Raw genomic sequence first — 17335 nt, forward strand, 5'->3', positions numbered from 1 at the left:
CATAAAGCAGGCACACCCGAATCCTCATCTCAGGCTGATCCAAAGCCCAGTCCTTCTTTGGTCCCCAGGAGAAGCCTACCCCTCTCCAGCCCAGCCCCCCCCGAGGCCCCACCCACTTGGGCCAGGAGTTCCTCTTGATCGGTCTTCACCCCAAAGCGGGGGATGCTGGAATCGTTCAGGCTGCTGCTATGCATCAGCTTCTTCACCCCCGTGATCTGAGACATGGGCTGGAACTGTGGCCCAGGGGGCGGAGGCTGCTGGGACGGTCTCTGCCGTGGCACTTGCTGTTTTTCTCGATCCTTCATTGCGGGTGATGGGATCTCCACTTCATTCTGCTTGTCTGCAGAAGACAGAGGAGAAGCCAGCATGAGAACCTCACAGAGGCTCCCTCATCTGGCTCTCAGACCCACACCCCCCCCCAACCCCTCAAGCCCTGGGAAGTCTCACCCAGGAGGGCAGACCTATTCCGGGTGTCATGCTGTTGGTTACTTATGGACTGGAAACCAGAGAGGAGGTAGGAACTCTTCTGGGAGGTGGTGGGCTGGAGTGGGGACCCTGGGGTCAGCCCGGAGCTATGGGGTAGCCCCAGTCCAGTCATCAAGTTTGGCATGGGTGTGGCGTGGGAAGTCAGGAAGCAGGGTGGGGATGCTAGAGAGAGCCACCGCCTGCGTCAGATAGGCAGGGAACCTTCTCCAGCAGGCAGGGAATACACCCCCATGGTGACCCAGAGGGCGGGTGGAGGTGGACAGCACTGGGAGGCGGGAGGGAAGGGTGGTCTCTGGTTCCATGGACCCCCACCCCCACCCCCTGGACACGAGGCTGTCTGGCGGCCAGGCCCAGAAGCCCCTTTCCTGAGCTCTTTAGGGTTTCCGGAGCCCAGCCAGGGCCACCCATTGTGACCTGGGGCCCGGCAGTCAATGACAGGGCCCTAAGAGGGAGGGCTCATTTGCATGCCGTGCTCTTATTGGCTGGATCTCAGGCACACCACACCCCCAATGGCAGGAGTGTTTGAAACTCTGAAACCTTCTTTCCAGCTTGGTGGGGGGGTACCCTGAATTCGGGGACCTTTGGTGATAAATTCTGAGGGTGAAATTATCCTGAGTTTGTGGAGGATATCCTCAGCTAGGTCTCTTGGGTTCAGGATGAGGTTAGGATGAGTTGGAGACCCCCATGAGCTCGAGGGTTCCAATGAATTTGGGGTATTCTACTGTCTTCAGGGTTCCACTGAGTTAGGACATTCTCCTAAGTTTGGGGAATCACTTACAGGTTCTTAAGCGGGAGAATCCTATTAAATTTGGGTATCTAAAGTTTGGGGGGTGTCTACTGAATTTGGGGGGGTCATACCAAGTTTGGGGATTCTACTGAATTTGGGAGACTTCAGCTTGGTGGATAGGTTTAGGGGTCTTTTATGGGCTCTTAAGGGCAGGGGTTCCCTTAAGTTTGAGAACCCTACTGAGTTCGGGCATCTCTCTTGAGTTTGAGGGGTCTTCTGAATTTGGGGGGGGGCCGAAATCCAAGTTTGGAGATTCTAGTGAATTTTGGGAGACTTTTCAGCCTGGAGGCATTTTAAAGTTTAGGAATTCTATTTGAGTTTGGGAGTTTCTTGGGGTCTTGAGTTTAAGAGTTCCAATGGGGTTCCCCTGAGTTTGGAGGAGCTTTGCAGCTTGGAGAGATTTTTAAATGTGGGTGTTCTACAGAAGTTGGGGGCCCCACTAAATTTGGGGGCATCGCGATATAGTAGCTCTTGAGCGTGGTGACTTTGACCTTTGGGGAGCTGAGTCAGGGTCCCATGGGCAAATGTGGGCAACAGCACCCAGGGTCTGCGGTGGCCCCCTACAGTCCAGGTATGCAATGCCTCCCCCCACACCCCCACCCCCACACAAGTGCCGCCCTTCACTCACCTAGGAATGTGGTGGAGATGTACTCAGATACCTGGTTTCCTGACCTGCTCATCTCTGACAGGTGTGTGAGTTCACGGTTTAGCATCCTCTTGAACTAAGGTGAAGGAGGCAAGAAGGAAGGAACGATGGGGTCATGGCAGGTGTGGGTGGGGGGGTGAGGCCAGGCCCTCTCAAGAAACTTCTGAAGAACCCGTGAGTCCCTCTCATTTCTCTGCTCAGCCAACAGAGTCCTCAGCAGGCTGCTAGAGGGGAGGGGTCAGTCCTTCCTCGCCTCCCAGCTCTGGATGGGGGTCCCCAGGCTTGGGGAGTCAGGACTCAGCAAACCCCTCCCTGTCTGAGGAAGCGGGGCTCCTCTTACCATACTCCCTCCTTCTCCCCCCAAGGAGGAGCCAGAGGGGCACCTGTGGAAGGGAGGGGCTCCTACCTAACAGGGAGCCAATGGGGTGTCAGGAGAATCCCGTCACCATGGTGATGGGAGTCTCCTTAGCAACTCCCCCTCCAACCAGCTGCTGAGCTGGGGAAAGGGGGGGGCAGCCGGCGGGCCCTTTAACTCCTGCCTTCCCAGAGTTACCCCTGGCCCAGGTCTTCCCAGACAGGGACCCCACTCCCTGGGGTCCTGGCCCCCAGCCCCCAGCCTGGTTTGGAAGGAGGGAATGTAGTCCTGAAGTTCTGGGTGGAGAGGTTTGACCGGGGCAGGGAGAATAGTGAGCTGAGGAAACCCTAGTTCAGTCATCCAGGGGAGGGGGTTCCCATCATAGCCCCCTCTCCCCCAACCTCAGAGTGGTGGACAGATGCACAGATGGACAGAGTATACCCAGAGCCAGGCTGGGGGCTCCTCCTGGTCCCCCCATAGCACTTCACACAAACATCTGCTGTGACATTGTGAATGAGGAGAAAGGGCATCGGCTCCCCACCCCCAAGCTCCACCAAAGCACCCCCAAAGCAGGAGCAGACTCTGTCCAGAGAGGCAAGAGGGACACTCAGCAGGAAGGGTGAGCCCGCATGGCCCACATCAGGACGAGCGCTCCCTCCTCCCAGTGCTGCCAGAGGCCTGGGCACACACAGAGAGTCACACACGCGCGCGCGCGCGTGCACACACACACACACACACAAACACACACAAACACACACACACACACACAAGATGGACCCACAAAGTCACACAACCGCACACAGAGTCACAGACTCCCATATTACACAGTTCCACACAGCCCCAGACACACAAACCAAGGAGCATACAGAATAAGGCAGTCACTGACACTCAGGGTCACACGCCCCAGAAAAAAATCATGCCGCTCTGGGCTCATAAACATGGCCCCAAACACAACACCACAATCAGAGCCACGTGATTTCAGCCAGGGCCACCCCCTGGTCCCTGATCCAGGCAAACAAGCATATAGTCAGGCAGCCCCCCACCACTGCAGACACACACATGTGTGCACTGACAGTCACACCCAGAGAAAGACCCACACCCCCAGCCACCCGCCATCCACGCCCAGCCCTGGGCCACACACAGAGACCCAGTCACAAGGCTTCACGTCCAGGCCGCACACGTGCACAGCTGCACACACAAGCCTAGACGGGGGGGCTGGAGGGTCTGAGGTGGGAGGACCAGAGCCGGGTCTCCTGCCCATCCTCCACCCCGAGTTCCCCTACCTGGTCCCACCAGCCCACCAGCCATGGCTTGGAGCAGGTCTCGCAGAAGAAATCCACCAAGGGCATCTTGGAGTCTTAGCCCTGCTCAGGGCTGCCGCACGCAGAGGCTGGGCTTGGGGAGTCCCGGGATTAGCAGCTACTGTGTGGGGGGGTGGGGGGGCAGGGTGCTGGGCAGGTGGGCAGTGGAAGGGGGAGCCGCGGAGGGGCCCGGGCCGGCCCAGCAGGGCTGGGGGCTCCCTTCCCCTCCGCGCTCCCAGCAGCAGACCTGGTTACATGGTCCGCCAGCCCCTGGCCCCGATGGGAGCTCCCGCGGTGGCGGCTGGAGGCGGCCGGGGACCCCTGCCCATGGGGGGGGTGCGGGTAAGGGTCCCAGGAGGAGGCTTCGGAGGCTCTGGGCTCCGTGTGTTCGGCTGTGTGTGTGCGGGTGCGTGCTCACTGCAGCACTGGCAGGCTGCACTCGATGTCAGGTGGTGCTGGAGGTGGGGGGGGGCGTTAAAGGGGCATTGGAGCCCACGGGCCTCAGGCAGGACCCAGCTGGGGCTGCTGGGGAGAGGCAAGGAGGCACGCACACCCTGGAGAGGACGTGCCCCCTCCGTGGACACACCCAGAGACAGACACACACCCACATGCTCCACACACAGACACACCCACACTCAGACACACCTTCCACACCAATACAGCCAGACACTTGACACACTCACGCACTTGAATACACTCCAACACCCAAATGCTCTCTGTCCTTTGCTGACCACACACACATACACACACACACACACACACACACACACACACACACAGGGTCACAACTCTGTTGTTCAACACATTTATAGGTATATAGTTGACCTCACAGAAATACAAATGCCTTCAGACACACCGCTTCCAAGAACATAGACTCACACTCAGATGTGGAGACACACACTAAGGGATAAACACCCAGATACTGGACACACTTACAGACACACTCAACACACCCACAGACACACTTGTAAACAAACACAAATACCCATGTGTCCTCAGACACATATGTGCCCTGACAAATCCATAAGGGGGGACTCACACTCACACCCACAGATACACACGCACACACCCCATTGCAGAAATACACCCACAGACCTACATTCAGAGACACGGTCACATTCTCGGATGCTCAACACACCCTCAGGGACACGAGCGCCCTCAGGCTCACATGTTCCCAGACAAACCTCCACCCATGGGTGTACGCACCCCCCAACACAGACACCTCTACGTGCACATTCATTTCTTGATAGGCATCCTCCCACAAGGGCTGCTACCATGCTGCACAACTCCAGGAAGTGTCATTCACATTGCCTGCTTTCTGAATGGTGTCCCCTGGAGTTGTGCAGTGCACAGTCTGCACAGCTGTACATGGAAGCCTTGCACCCTCTCCTGCAGCCCTGCAAGCGCACACACACACACACACACACACACAGAGTTACAAACACATGGAGATATACACTCAGATTCACATCTGGACCAACTCACACCTCTAGACATACACACCCCTCTGCCACAGCCCCCCACACTTACAGCCCCGCGTAATCAGCTGTGCACACCCATACATACTCCATAGATACACACGTGCATGCCACTCCTGCCAGATCCTATTGGAACACACCTTCCCGCGCTGCAAATGTGTAGCCAACAAATCAACAGCCACATAGACCCATAGCCACAGATACACATTCATAAACCATACAAACATACAACCCACCTGCCAGGAGAGATGGTCGCCTATGGACACACACAATCACAAACACGCACACACACACCCCAGGGCCCCCCCAGCCCTGGGGGAAGTCGGAATCTATAGGTGCTACAAAGCCTGCCCAGGGACTGACCCCACCCCATAGGCTCTAGCCACAGGTTGGCCCCGCCCGCCGGCCACGCCCCACAGTTAACCCCACCCCAGCAGTCGGCCCCACCCCACAGGCCTTGCACACCTTGTGGGACGCCATCTCGCTGACGGAGCGGTAGGTCTGCATGGTCTCCAGCTGCTCCAGACACCAGTCGAGCTCCTCCAGCGTCTCCCGGGCCAACTGCTGACACGTCTCTTCTGGAGAAGGGGCAGCCGGGGCAGTGACTGAGAGGGTCCACATGCAGACCCCCAGAGGTGATGAGGGCCCACCAGGTGAGTAGGGTACAGGGGGGTGAGACAGCCTCCCCGGGTGAGGGACCCCCCCACCGGGGCAGCAAGAGGGGTCTTTCCCATCCCCTGGGGCTTAGTTACCTGATAGCATGGCCTTGCAGACGGGGGTTGGGCCACCCAGTGGGGACCGCCTGCAAAGAAATGGGGCTTCAACAACAGCCTGGTCCTCCCCCATCTCTGCTTCCCCCTGTCCATGAAGAGTGCTGATTTTCCTTTCTGAGCCCTCTCTGTGTCCCAGGCATGCTGCCATGTCCTCTGCCCGCAGCCTCTCACAGAGCCCCACAAGAACCCATTTTACAGATGAGGAAACTGACGCTCCAGGAGGTGAACTGGCTTCCTCAAGACTACACGGCTGGTAGGGTCAGGTCCTGTGTCTCCAAAGTCCCTGCTTCCCTGACCATCCCTCCCCCCAGCTCCTTGAACTTGAGGATGGCTCTGCCCCCCACTCCCAGAGGGACCAGCAGCTCTCAGCCACACCCCTGCCCCCAAATAATAACAACTGCTTCTATTTAGTGAGCACTTACTATGTGCTGGGCAATATTCAAGCACTTTCTATATATCACCTTCTGAACTCCTCATAGCAACTCTCTGATGGAGACACTATTAAATTCCCATATTATGGACAGGAAACAGAGGCACCAGACGATGCTATTTGCCCAGCAAGTTGGCATCAGGGCCAGGAGTGGCCCAGAGGCTGGGGTGGCTGGCCACCTAAGAACTCTGTCCAGACTCCTCCGTCTTTATTTATAAAAGTTTCTGCATCTTAGGCATTCAAATCACAACGATTTACTGGCTCAGAGGGAGCTGTCACTTGAACAGAGGCTCAGAGAGGTCAAGTGCCTGCCTGAGGTCACACAGCAGCACGGAGAGTTGAACCCAGGTGTGCTGAGCCTCATGTTCATGGGGCATTGGGGCCCAGCCTCCACTTACTTGTTGCTAGGAATGGGCACATTGGTCAGGAGGGAGAAGTTGCTGCGAACGCTCCGGAGACTGGCCAGCACCTGAGTTGGGGAGCCACAGTGAGGAAAGTGGTCCACCCAGAGGGGCAGCGGGGGCTGGGCCCCTGTCCCCAAGTGTGGGGTAAGGTTAGAGCCCCTTCCCTCCTTAGGGGAGGGGTCTTACCTGGGCGAACGGTGTCACGATGAGGTCCTCTGCATGCCTACAAGGACAGGGGCAGGTCAGGTGTCCGCAAAGTGGGACCCCCAAGGGCCCAGGGTGGAGAGGGGCTGGGGTGCAGGGAAGCAAGTCTCGGGGGGGGGGTCACTCTGGGGGGGGGCCTGGGCCCGGGGAGGCTGGTGGGCAGGAAGGGGGCTCTGTGGGTTGGTAGGGGGAGGACACTTACACCTCACAAGGGTGGCCATGCTGCAGGGGGCCGGGCAGGGAGAAGGGCTCAGGGGTGTGTGTGGGGGGGGTGAGCGCAGAGACAAAAGGAGGGAGATGAACACACCGTAGGGGCCGGGCTTGGGGAGACCAGTGGCGGGGAGGGGGCGGAGGGCCGGAAGGAGCCACGGGGAGGTGAGGTGGATGCCTCGATGGATAGGGGCAGGGCTGGAGGACTGTGTGAGAGGGAAGGGGGCTGGAGAGATCGGGGCGTGCTTACACCTCCACAGGTGGTCATGATAAGGGGGGCTGGCTTTGGGAAGCCCGGAGTGGGGGAGGAAGAGGGGGGTCAGCCGAGGTGGACACATTGGAAGGAAGTGGTGGCCAGGAGGGGCTCCCTTCTTGCTGGAGAGATGGGATGAGGTGGGCCAGGTCCCCAAAAACCAAGGGGTAGGAGTGGGCTTGGGCAGGTTGGGTAGGCGGGGACCATATGGACTTGAGTCCGGGCTGGGCCTGAGGCAGGGGCTCAGCGTGGCTGGGCAGGGGGTAGAGATAGAGTGGGCGCTCACACGCCACTGGGTGGACATGCTACAAAGGGACTGAGCCCTCGACAGGGGATAGGGGTGCTGTTTACTTTTCACTAGGGAGGACGGGTGTGCAGGTGGACAGGGACTTGGGCAGTGTCCCCCTCCTTGCTGGGAAGGGCAGCTTGCGCCGGGGCCAGGCCTGGAAGAGCTGGTGGGTAGGGATCGGGGGGTGCTCACGCCTCGCTGGTGACCGACGAGTTCCGGGACATGGTCTTGGGTGACATGTCATAGTCGCTGTCTGAGCGGTAAAGAAAGGATTCTCGGCGCTGGCTGGCGGCCGCCCCAGCGTGTAGCACGAGTCCCGGGCTCGCCTGCGAGTCCAGGGGGCTGCGGCCTGGCGATGGTGTCGGCCCATTCTCTGCCTCCAAGCTGCAAGGGGAGGGCCGGAAGAGGGGTCAGGGGGGCTGAGATGGCATTGGGAGGGTGGGTCAAGAGGAATAAGGGGACCAAGGAAGTTCCTGGCAGAGAGACAGGCACCCCAAAAGAGATGGGAGACAGGAAATGACAGAGATCAGTGACTGAGCGCCTTTGTGGGACAGGTCCTGTTGCAGGAGCTGGAGACACAGCAGGGACCAAGACAGACCATGATCTGCCCTCACAGAGATGACACGGGGAGGGCTAGACTATCAACAGGTTAACCTAGCAGCAACGCACACCCCAAAAGTCATGGGGTCTTCCTTGGCTCTTGTTTTTTCCTTTGCACCTCAAATCAACCAAATTTGTTCAGAATCTGTTCGCTTTGCACCCCTTCCTCGGCCGGCCCCACCTTGTCACTTGCCTGGACCAGTACATTCGCCTCTGCCCTGGTCCCCAGCTCCTGTCTTTGCCCCTCAGTCTGCTGTCCTACAGCGACCAGAGGGCGCCTGTGAACACCTGAGTCAGGTCACATTGCTCCTCTGCTCAGAACCTTCTATGGCTCCCAGCTCACTCAAAACAAAAGCCAAAGTCCTTGCTGTGCCCACAGACCCTGCCCCACGACCTCCCAGTCTACCCCTCACATACTCTGCTCCAGCCATAACGGCCGCCTTACTGTTCCTTAACATTCCAGATACATTCCTGCCTCAGGGCCTTTGCAAGATCCCTTGCCCAGATCTCCACTAGCTCCTCCTTCAGGCCCCTTCTCAAATGTCGCCTCCTCAGGAAGGCCTCTCCTGACCAACCCATCTAAAATGTCAACCCCTGCCCTTATATTTCACATTTCTCTTCCTTAAAATAAATACTACTTACCTGACACATTCCATATTTTACTCTTCACTGTTTGCCTTCCCTTCTAGAACTAAGCTCTGCAGGGCAAGGACTTTTGTCTGCTTCGTTCACTACCGTATATTTTAGGCCAAGAACATGGCCTGGCACACAGTGGATTTCCAATAGATGTCTATCGCTTGAATCAATGTATGAGCGAATGAATGAATATACGGACTGCCATGCAGAGAATTAAAACGAGGTGGGTGACTGGAGAGGTGATTTTAGCTGATATGGTTGAGACAGGCCTCTCTGAGGAAGTGATAGCTCCAGGATATCTTTCAGGAGCAGGGCCTGAAAGATGAGAAGGTGTAGGCCACAGGTCAGGAGGTAGGAGAAAGTACTCCAGGGTGAGGAAACAGCAAGTGCAAAGGCCCGGTGGCAGGATTTGGTTTTTGTTGGAGGACCAGCAAGGAAACTGGTGTGGCTTGAGCAGAAATACAGACAGATGACATAGAGATAGGACACAGCCTGGTGGCACTGACAAGACAGACCCTCAGGATGAGTCAGCGAAAAGCTGGCTGTGCCACTTCCCGGCTGTGTAACTTGAGGGAAAGATGGAATTTCAGTTTCCTCATCTACAAAATGGGGACAGCCACCATTTGCCTCAGGTCATCCAGGTGACCAGTGTTAACACAGGCAAAACGCTCAGAATGGTGCCTAACAAAGAGCTCAGAAAACACTGGCAACTATAAGTCTATCAGCCCCATTTATGCCACTTGGGGAGTGAAGTCAGCAAGGCAATCAGTATGAAGATTTGAGGATGAGAGTGGGGAGCTGTGTGCCTGTGACATGCTGTGTGACTTCAAGAAGGTCACTGCCTTCTCTGGTCTGTTACTCTTAAAGTGAGGGGGTTAGTAGACTGGTGTCAGCCGACTTCAGGCAATGCTCTGGTGGGTACAAGGGGGTAGGGGGAAGAAATAGAACCCCCCCCCCCACTTTCTGGTCCTACTACTGAATATCAGCCTAAGATTTTATTTGAATGTTCCCTCTGCCAAGAAATAAATCTGAAATCTCCTAGGCCAGGACAGTGATATCAACTTCCATATATTGAGCCTTTTTTCTGGGCTAGTCCTGGGTTGAGGGAATGGGGAAGGACTTCATTGCCTCCATTTTACAGATGAAGAAACTAAGGTTCAGAGAGGAGAATGATTGGCTCTGTGTCACACAGCAAGGTCATGGTGGGGTCAGAATTCAAACCAAAGTCTTGTGATTCCTCAGACCAAAATGTTAACTGCTGCCCTCTGCTGACTTGACCCCCATCAGAGCACATTCCTCCCATTAGAGCAAATGTTTCCAGGGGTCAGGCGGCCAACATAAAAAGCAGAGTGGAGCTGGGGACCCTGACCAACCAGATGTTCCAATTTTAGGAAAGAAACCAGAAATTTTAAATAGTCAAAAATTCCAACTTCTTTTAAAAACAAACTTCAAAAAACGTTTTAAAAACATTGAAAACTGCTCTGCAAAAGACACTGTCAAGAGAATAAAAAGACAAGCTATAGACTGGGAGAAAACATCTGACAAAGGACTTGTAGCCAGCGTACATAATGAACTCTGAAAACTCAATAATAAGAAGACCAATAACTCAGTGAAAAAATGAGCAAAAGTATGGTCAGTTCACCAAAGAAGACATACAGATGGCAAATCAGCACAGGAAACATTATTCCTCCTTAGGGAAATGCAAATTAAAACCATGGACTATCACTTCACACCTACTAGGATGCTAAACAAACAAAAACTGACAACGATATCAAGTGGTGATAAGGATTCAGAGCAACTGGAACTCCCATTCATTGCTGATGGGAATGCAACGTGGTACAGCCACTCTGGAAGACAGTTGGTCAGTTTCTTATGAAATTAAACACACGCTTATTGTACAAGCCAACAAATCCACTCCTATATATTTACCCAAGATAAATAAAAACATACGTCTACTCAAAAACCTGCTGACTGATGTTTATAGCAGTTCTGTTCATAGTCACCAAAAAACTAGAAACAACCGAATCAAGTGTGCGTCAACTGGTGAATGGATAAACTGTAGCAGATCCATGCCATGAAATACTATTCAGCAATCTGAAAGACACAAACATGAACTACAGATCTTCCTTGACTTATGACAGGGTTATGTCCTGATAAACCCACCATAAGTTGAAAATATCGATAGCTGATAACACATTTAATACACCTAAACTACCTACATCACAGTGTAGCCTAGCCTACCTGAAATGTGCTCAGAACATTTACGTTGTGGTTGTATGGGTCTAGAACGGTTGTAAGTGTATCAGTTGTTTATCCTCATGATTGCGTGGCTGGCTGGGAGCTGCGGCTTGCTGTCGCTGCCCAGGATCACAAGAGAGAATCAGACCACATGTTAGTAACCCAGGAAAATATCAAAATTTGAGGTACAGTTTCTACTGGATGTATATTGCCTTCACATCATTATGAAGTTGAAAAATCATAAGTCAAACTATCATAAGTCGGGGACCATAAGTACTGTGAAAGAATAAATATATAGGGCTTCCCTGGTGGCGCAGTGGTTGAGAGTCCGCCTACCGATGCAGGGGACACAGGTTCGTGCCCCGGTCCGGGAGGATCCCACATATCACGGAGCAGCTGGGCCCGTGAGCCATGGCCGCTGAGCCTGTGCGTCCGGAGCCTGTGCTCCACAACGGGAGAGGCCACAACAGTGAGAGGCCCGCGTACCGCAAAAAAAAAAAAAAAAAAAAAAAAAAAAAAAAAATATATATATATATATGTATATTTGGTCTCAGCCTTGGTTTCCTGGCACACAGTTCCTAAAACCCTGGAAATCTCCACAGTAATAGGTATCTTTTTGTATGCTAATGAGATGACTGACTGCTAGGGACTCCTGGACAGCCTCCGGATGGAGGCTGGTTGCCAGCAGAGCCAACTGTGTGATTAGAGAGGCTGGACCAGTTCAGGGACCAGGACTCGGAGGTTGAGTTAATCACCAGTGTAATGGCCAATGGTTTAGTCAATCGTGGCTACATAATGAAGCCACCATCAAAATCCCTGAATGACACGGTTTGGAGAGCTGCTGCGTTGCTGAACATATCAAGGTGCTGGGAAGGTGGCGCACCTGGGGAAGCTCCAAGCTCCTCCCCCAATTCCTTTTTCTATGTATCGCTTCCATCTGGCTGTTCCTGAGTTGTATCTTTTAAAATAAACCAGGAGGGGAATACAAAAAATAAATTTTAAAAAATTTAAAAAACACCCAGAAATCTAGTAAGTAAACTGGTTTCCTGAGTTCTGTGAACCATTCTAGCAAATTATTGAACCAGAGAAGGGGGTTGTAGGTACCTCTGATTTATAGCTGGTCGCCCAAAAGCACAAGTGACAACCTGGATTTGAGACTGACATCTGAAGTGGGGGAGGTCTTGTGGGACTGAGTCCTTAACCTGTGGGATCTGCACGAACTCCAGTTAGTGTCAGATTGATTTATACTGTAGTTCACCCAGTTAATGTCCATAGAGTATTGGAGAATGGGTTGGTGTGGGGAAAAAACCAAACACGTTTTGTGTCAGAAGCTTTCTGCAAAAGTAGAAAGAAACAGTTTCCTTTTTAACTACTCAAACACAAAATAATTTGGATGACTCTCAAATGAATTTTGCTAAGAGAAAGAAGTCAGTGGTGGGGATTACATGTGTCAAAACTCATACAACTAATAAATGAATTTAGCCAAGTTGCAGGATATAAAATCAACACACAAAAGTCAGTTGCTTTTCTATGCCCTTAACAATGAATGAACCAAAAAGGATATTATGAAAACAATTCCACTTACCATAGCATCAGAATGATTAAGATACTTAGGAATAAACTTAACCAAGGAGGCAAAACCTCTGTATACTGAAAACTACAAAATATTGCTGAAAGAAATTAAAAACACAAATAAATGGAAAGACATACCATATTCATGGATTGGAAGACTTAATCATGTCAAGATGTCCATACTACCCAAAGCAATCTACAGATTCAACACCATCCCTATCAAAATCCCAACAATGTTCAGGACTTCCTGGGTGATCGAGTGGTTAAGAATCCACCTGCCAATGCAGGGGACACAGGTTCAATCTCTGGTCCGGGAAGATCCCACATGCTGCAGAACAACTAAGGCCAAGCGCCACAACTACTGAGACCGAGCACCACAACTACTGAAGCCCATGCACCTAGAGCCATGCTCCACAATGAGAAGCCACTGCAGTGAGAAGCCCGTGCACTGCAATGAAGAGTAGCCCCTGCTCACTGCAACTAGAGAAAGCTGGCATGCAGCAATGAAGACCCAAAGTTGGCAGCCAAAAAAAAGAAAGAAAGAATAAATAAAAATAAATTAAAAAAAAATAAGACACTATTCAGGGAGTGAAAAGGTAATCCACAGAATGGGAGAACATTTCTTAAAATAGTTTGTTTGTTTGCTTGTTTTTGCCCACACCACAGGGCATGCAGGATCTTAGTTCCCTGACCAGGGATTGAACCTGCGCCCCCTGCAGTTGAAGCATGGAGTCTTAACCACTGGACCACCAGGGAAGTCCCGGGAGAACGTTTTTGCAAATCACATATTCGACAAGGGATTAATGTTCTAGACTATATAAAGAACTCCTAAAACTCAACAACAACAACAAAACAAAACAACCCAATTAAAAAGTGGGACGGAATTCCCTGGTGGTTCAGTGGTTAGAACTCCGTGCTCTCACTGCTGAGGGCCCGGGTTTGATCCCTCGTTGCGGAACTAAGATCCCACAAGCCACGTGCGTGGCAAAAAAAAAAAAGTTGGAAAAGTACTTAGATAAACATTTCTTCACAGAAGATATGCAGATGGACAATAAACACATGAGAAGATGCTCAACACCACTGGTCATTAGGGAAATGCAAATCAAAACCCCAATGAGAGGGACTTCCCTGATGGCGCAGTGGTTAAGAATCCGCCTGCCAGTGCAGGGGACACGGGTTCGATCCCTGGTCCGGGAAGATCCCACATGCCACGGAGCAACTAAGCCCGTGTGCCACAACTACTGAGCCTGCGCTCTAGAGCCCGCGAGCTACAACGACTGAGCCCGCGTGCCACAACTACTGAAGCCTACGCGCCTAGAACCCATGCTGCACAATAAAAGAAGCCACCGCAATGAGAAGCCCGTGCACTGCAATGAAGAGTAGCCCCCGATCACCGCAACTGGAGAAAGCCCGCGCGCAGCAACGAAGACCCAATGCAGCCAAATATAAATAAATTTATATAAAAAGAAATCCCAATGAGATACCACTGCATACCCATCAGGATAGATATTATTTTTTTAAAAAAGGAAAATAACAAGTGTTGGGGAGCACGTGGAGGAACTGGAATACTTGTGCACTGCTGGTGGGAACACAAAATGGTGAAGCCAATGCGGAAAAGAGTTTGGCAGCTCCTCAAAAACTTGAGTACAGAAATACCATGTGATCCAGCAAAGCTACTCCTAAGTATATACACCCCAAAGAATTGAATGGCGGGACTCAAACAGATACTTGTACACCAATGTTCATAGTGGCGTTATTTACAACAGCCAAAAGGTAGAAACAACTCAAATGCCCATTAATGGGTGAATAAAGAAAATGTGGTATATACACACACACACACACACACACACACACACACACACACACACACACACACACAATGAAATATTACTCAGCCTTAAAAAAGAAAGGAAATTGTGACGCATGTTTCAACATGAATGAACCTTGAAAACATTATGCTAAATGAAATACGCCAGACACAGAAGGACAAATAATGTACAATTCCACTTACATGAGGTCCCTAGAGGAGTCAAATTCATAGAAACAGAAAGTAGAATGGTGGGTGCCAGGGGCTGGGGGAGGGGGAATGGGGAGTGAGTGTTTAATGGGGACAGAGTTTCAGCTGAGGAAGATGAAAAAATCCTGGAGATGGATGGTGGGGATGGTTACACAACACTGTGGCTGTACTTAATGATACTGAATTGTACACTCAAGTTATGATGGTAAATTTTATTATGCATATTTTACCACAATTAAAAAAAAACCCTTATGCAATATATACTAAAAAGGCTGAATTTGGGGAATTCCCTGGCAGTCCAGTGGTTAGGAATCTGCGCTTACACTGCCGGGGCCCTGGTTCGATCCCTGGTCACAGAACTAAGATCCCACAAGCTGCACAGCCCAGCCAAAAACAAGGTGAATTTTACTTTATGCTAATTTTTTAAAGTAAATTTTAAAAAAACCCAAACAACCACTCAGGGACTTCCCTGGTGGCGCAGTGGTTAAGAAATCCGCCTGTCAATGCAGGGGACACGGGTTTGAGCCCTGGTCCGGGAAGATACCACATGCTGTGGAGCAACTAAGCCCGTGCGCCACAACTACTGAGCCTGTGCTCTAGAGCCCGTGAGCCACAACTACTGAGGCCTGTACGCCTAGAGCCTGTGCTCCACAGCAAGAGAAGCCACCACAGTGAGAAGCCCCTGCACTGCAACAAAGAGTAGCCCCCGCTCACCGCAACTACAGAGAAAGCCTGCACGCAGCAACGAAGACCCAATGCAGCCAAAAGAGAAAAAAGCACACTCAGGAATGAAAATACTCTTAGATCATGAGCTTGGCCCTTTGATGATAATGCCCATTTATTAAGCACCTGCTGTGTACTGGGTGCCAGGTTAAATCCTTTAAGTTTATAGCAATAATAAGATACTTACTCAGTATCTGCCGTGTGCCTGGCACTATCAAAGTGCTTTGTACACGTGAACCCAATGAGATCTCCCACTAACTCTGTGAGTTGGGTTCTGTTAATGTCCTGGGTCAATGAGGAGGCTGAGGTGCAGAGAGGCAGCGAGGGGTTGGTGGCCTTGCTACCTGCGAACCATGTCCTGTCTCCCAAGGCCCAGCCTGGACGTTGTGGCTCTGCTGAGTGCCTCTGTGGAGGGGGAACATAGCTCCATACTGAGGACCTCAACCCCGACCCAGGAACTGAAGCCACAGTTTGTTGGGGGAAGGTGAGACCCAAGTCCAGAGGGTGCCCGACTAGCCTTGCGGGCAGATCCTGCAGCCCCAGGGGACTCAGCTCACGTAAGCAGGAGCCCAGAGGCCGGGATGGGAAGAAGAGGCTCCCTGGGGCCCTGCTGTTTTTGCTTCCAGGAGCAAATGTCCCCTGGGCTGTGGAAGGGCAGAGGAGACAGAATCGGGCCTGTTGAACTGCAGCCTGAGTGTGTGTGTGTGGTGGCGGGAGGGTGTCTCAGCTACCCCTCAGAACCAAACCCCGGAGCTGTGGGGACTCACCCCTCCCTGACCTGCCACTGCTCAGGGTGGCCAAAGTCAGGCTGGAGGCTGTTCCAGCAATGTCCCAATGGGACCTGAAGCCACAAACCAGAGTCAAGGGCAGCCGACAGGCCCTGACATCACAGCCACACACCCAGACACTTCATCACAAAGGAAACGACTTGCCCAAGACTCGCCTTTGGACAGGCTGACCACTTGATGGCATTCTCAGTTGAAGCTGCTACCTGCCTCCACCCCTCTGGGGCCCCGAGGCCTGCCCACCTGGGCTCCCAGAGCATCAAATTGGGCCTCTGCAGGACCGTGCAGCCTAGGGGCAGATCCAGGCTTCAGAGAGTTCTGCTGCAGGGGCCGATGGGAAAGAAACAAGCAGGGGAGGGGGGTGGCCAGGAAAGGGGACACATCCCAGTTGGTAAAGATCATAACAATGAAAGTAGCCAACTGCTACTGAATGCCACATGCTAGGCACTCTGCTATGCCTAGATGTGTACTAATGCCCCATTTTCCAGAAAAAGAAACTGAGGCACAAACAGGATGAGTAACTTGGCTAGTGGTAAAGCAAGGATTTGAACCAGGGCAGCCGGACTACAAGGCTGCCCAGTAAATCACTGGGTGTCTGTCTCCCCCAGGCAGGCCTGGCATCTCCCTGGGCTCCCTGCCCCACTCCACCTGACTGCCTTGTAGGAGGTGCCAGGCAGGCTTCATGGAAAGGCCTGGCATTTGCTTTGTGAAGGTCACACGGAGGTTGGGGGCGGGCGCTGGTGTGTGTCTGCCAGGAGGGCGCGTGGTGCCAGGTGACACGGCAGTTTGTGGGGCTGGCTGTGCAAGGAGGGTCTGTGTATGTGTGAGTCGGGGTGTGTATGCACGCTCAGGAGCCCCTGTGTGCATATAGTAGTCTGTGTGGATTTGTACGTGTGTGTGTGTGTGAGAGCAGGGTCTGGGGGTTGGTGGTGCCTGTGTGAATCTGTGTATCCATGTCTGTGTCTGTGGTCTGTATGACCTTGGGAGAGGCTACCTGTGTGCTGCACGTGGGCCCTGACTCCTCAGTGGGTATGAGGTACGAAAGCTCCTGTGTGTGGCCATGTGCAGGTGGGAATCGGGCCTGGGTGTGTGTTGCAGCGACAGTGTGTTTCTGTGGTCAGCGCAGTGTATGCGAGGCTGTGTAAAAC

The 17335-nt window shown here is 52.7% G+C and overlaps 1 protein-coding gene across 5 annotated transcripts in view; it reads right to left on the bottom strand.

Moving 5' to 3' along the window:
- Window positions 1-17335, bottom strand: part of PDE4A (phosphodiesterase 4A) — a 38923-nt gene that overhangs the window by 6122 nt on the left and 15466 nt on the right. For 4 of the 5 annotated variants that reach the window (XM_067032820.1, XM_067032819.1, XM_067032821.1 and 1 more), the window contains 7 exons: window positions 7809-8000; window positions 6847-6883; window positions 6655-6725; window positions 5806-5855; window positions 5519-5631; window positions 1902-1995; window positions 117-340 (listed from right to left, as the gene is read on the bottom strand). In XM_067032820.1, coding sequence (XP_066888921.1) covers window positions 117-340; window positions 1902-1995; window positions 5519-5631; window positions 5806-5855; window positions 6655-6725; window positions 6847-6883; window positions 7809-8000 — 781 coding nt within the window. Of the gene's footprint in view, window positions 1-116; window positions 341-1901; window positions 1996-3557; window positions 4009-5518; window positions 5632-5805; window positions 5856-6654; window positions 6726-6846; window positions 6884-7808; window positions 8001-17335 lie in introns of those variants that run through there. The other variant, XM_059060936.2, reaches the window with a different exon arrangement.

The sequence above is a fragment of the Kogia breviceps genome, chromosome 4 (genome assembly GCF_026419965.1).
Source record: "Kogia breviceps isolate mKogBre1 chromosome 4, mKogBre1 haplotype 1, whole genome shotgun sequence".
Lineage (NCBI taxonomy): Eukaryota > Metazoa > Chordata > Mammalia > Artiodactyla > Physeteridae > Kogia > Kogia breviceps.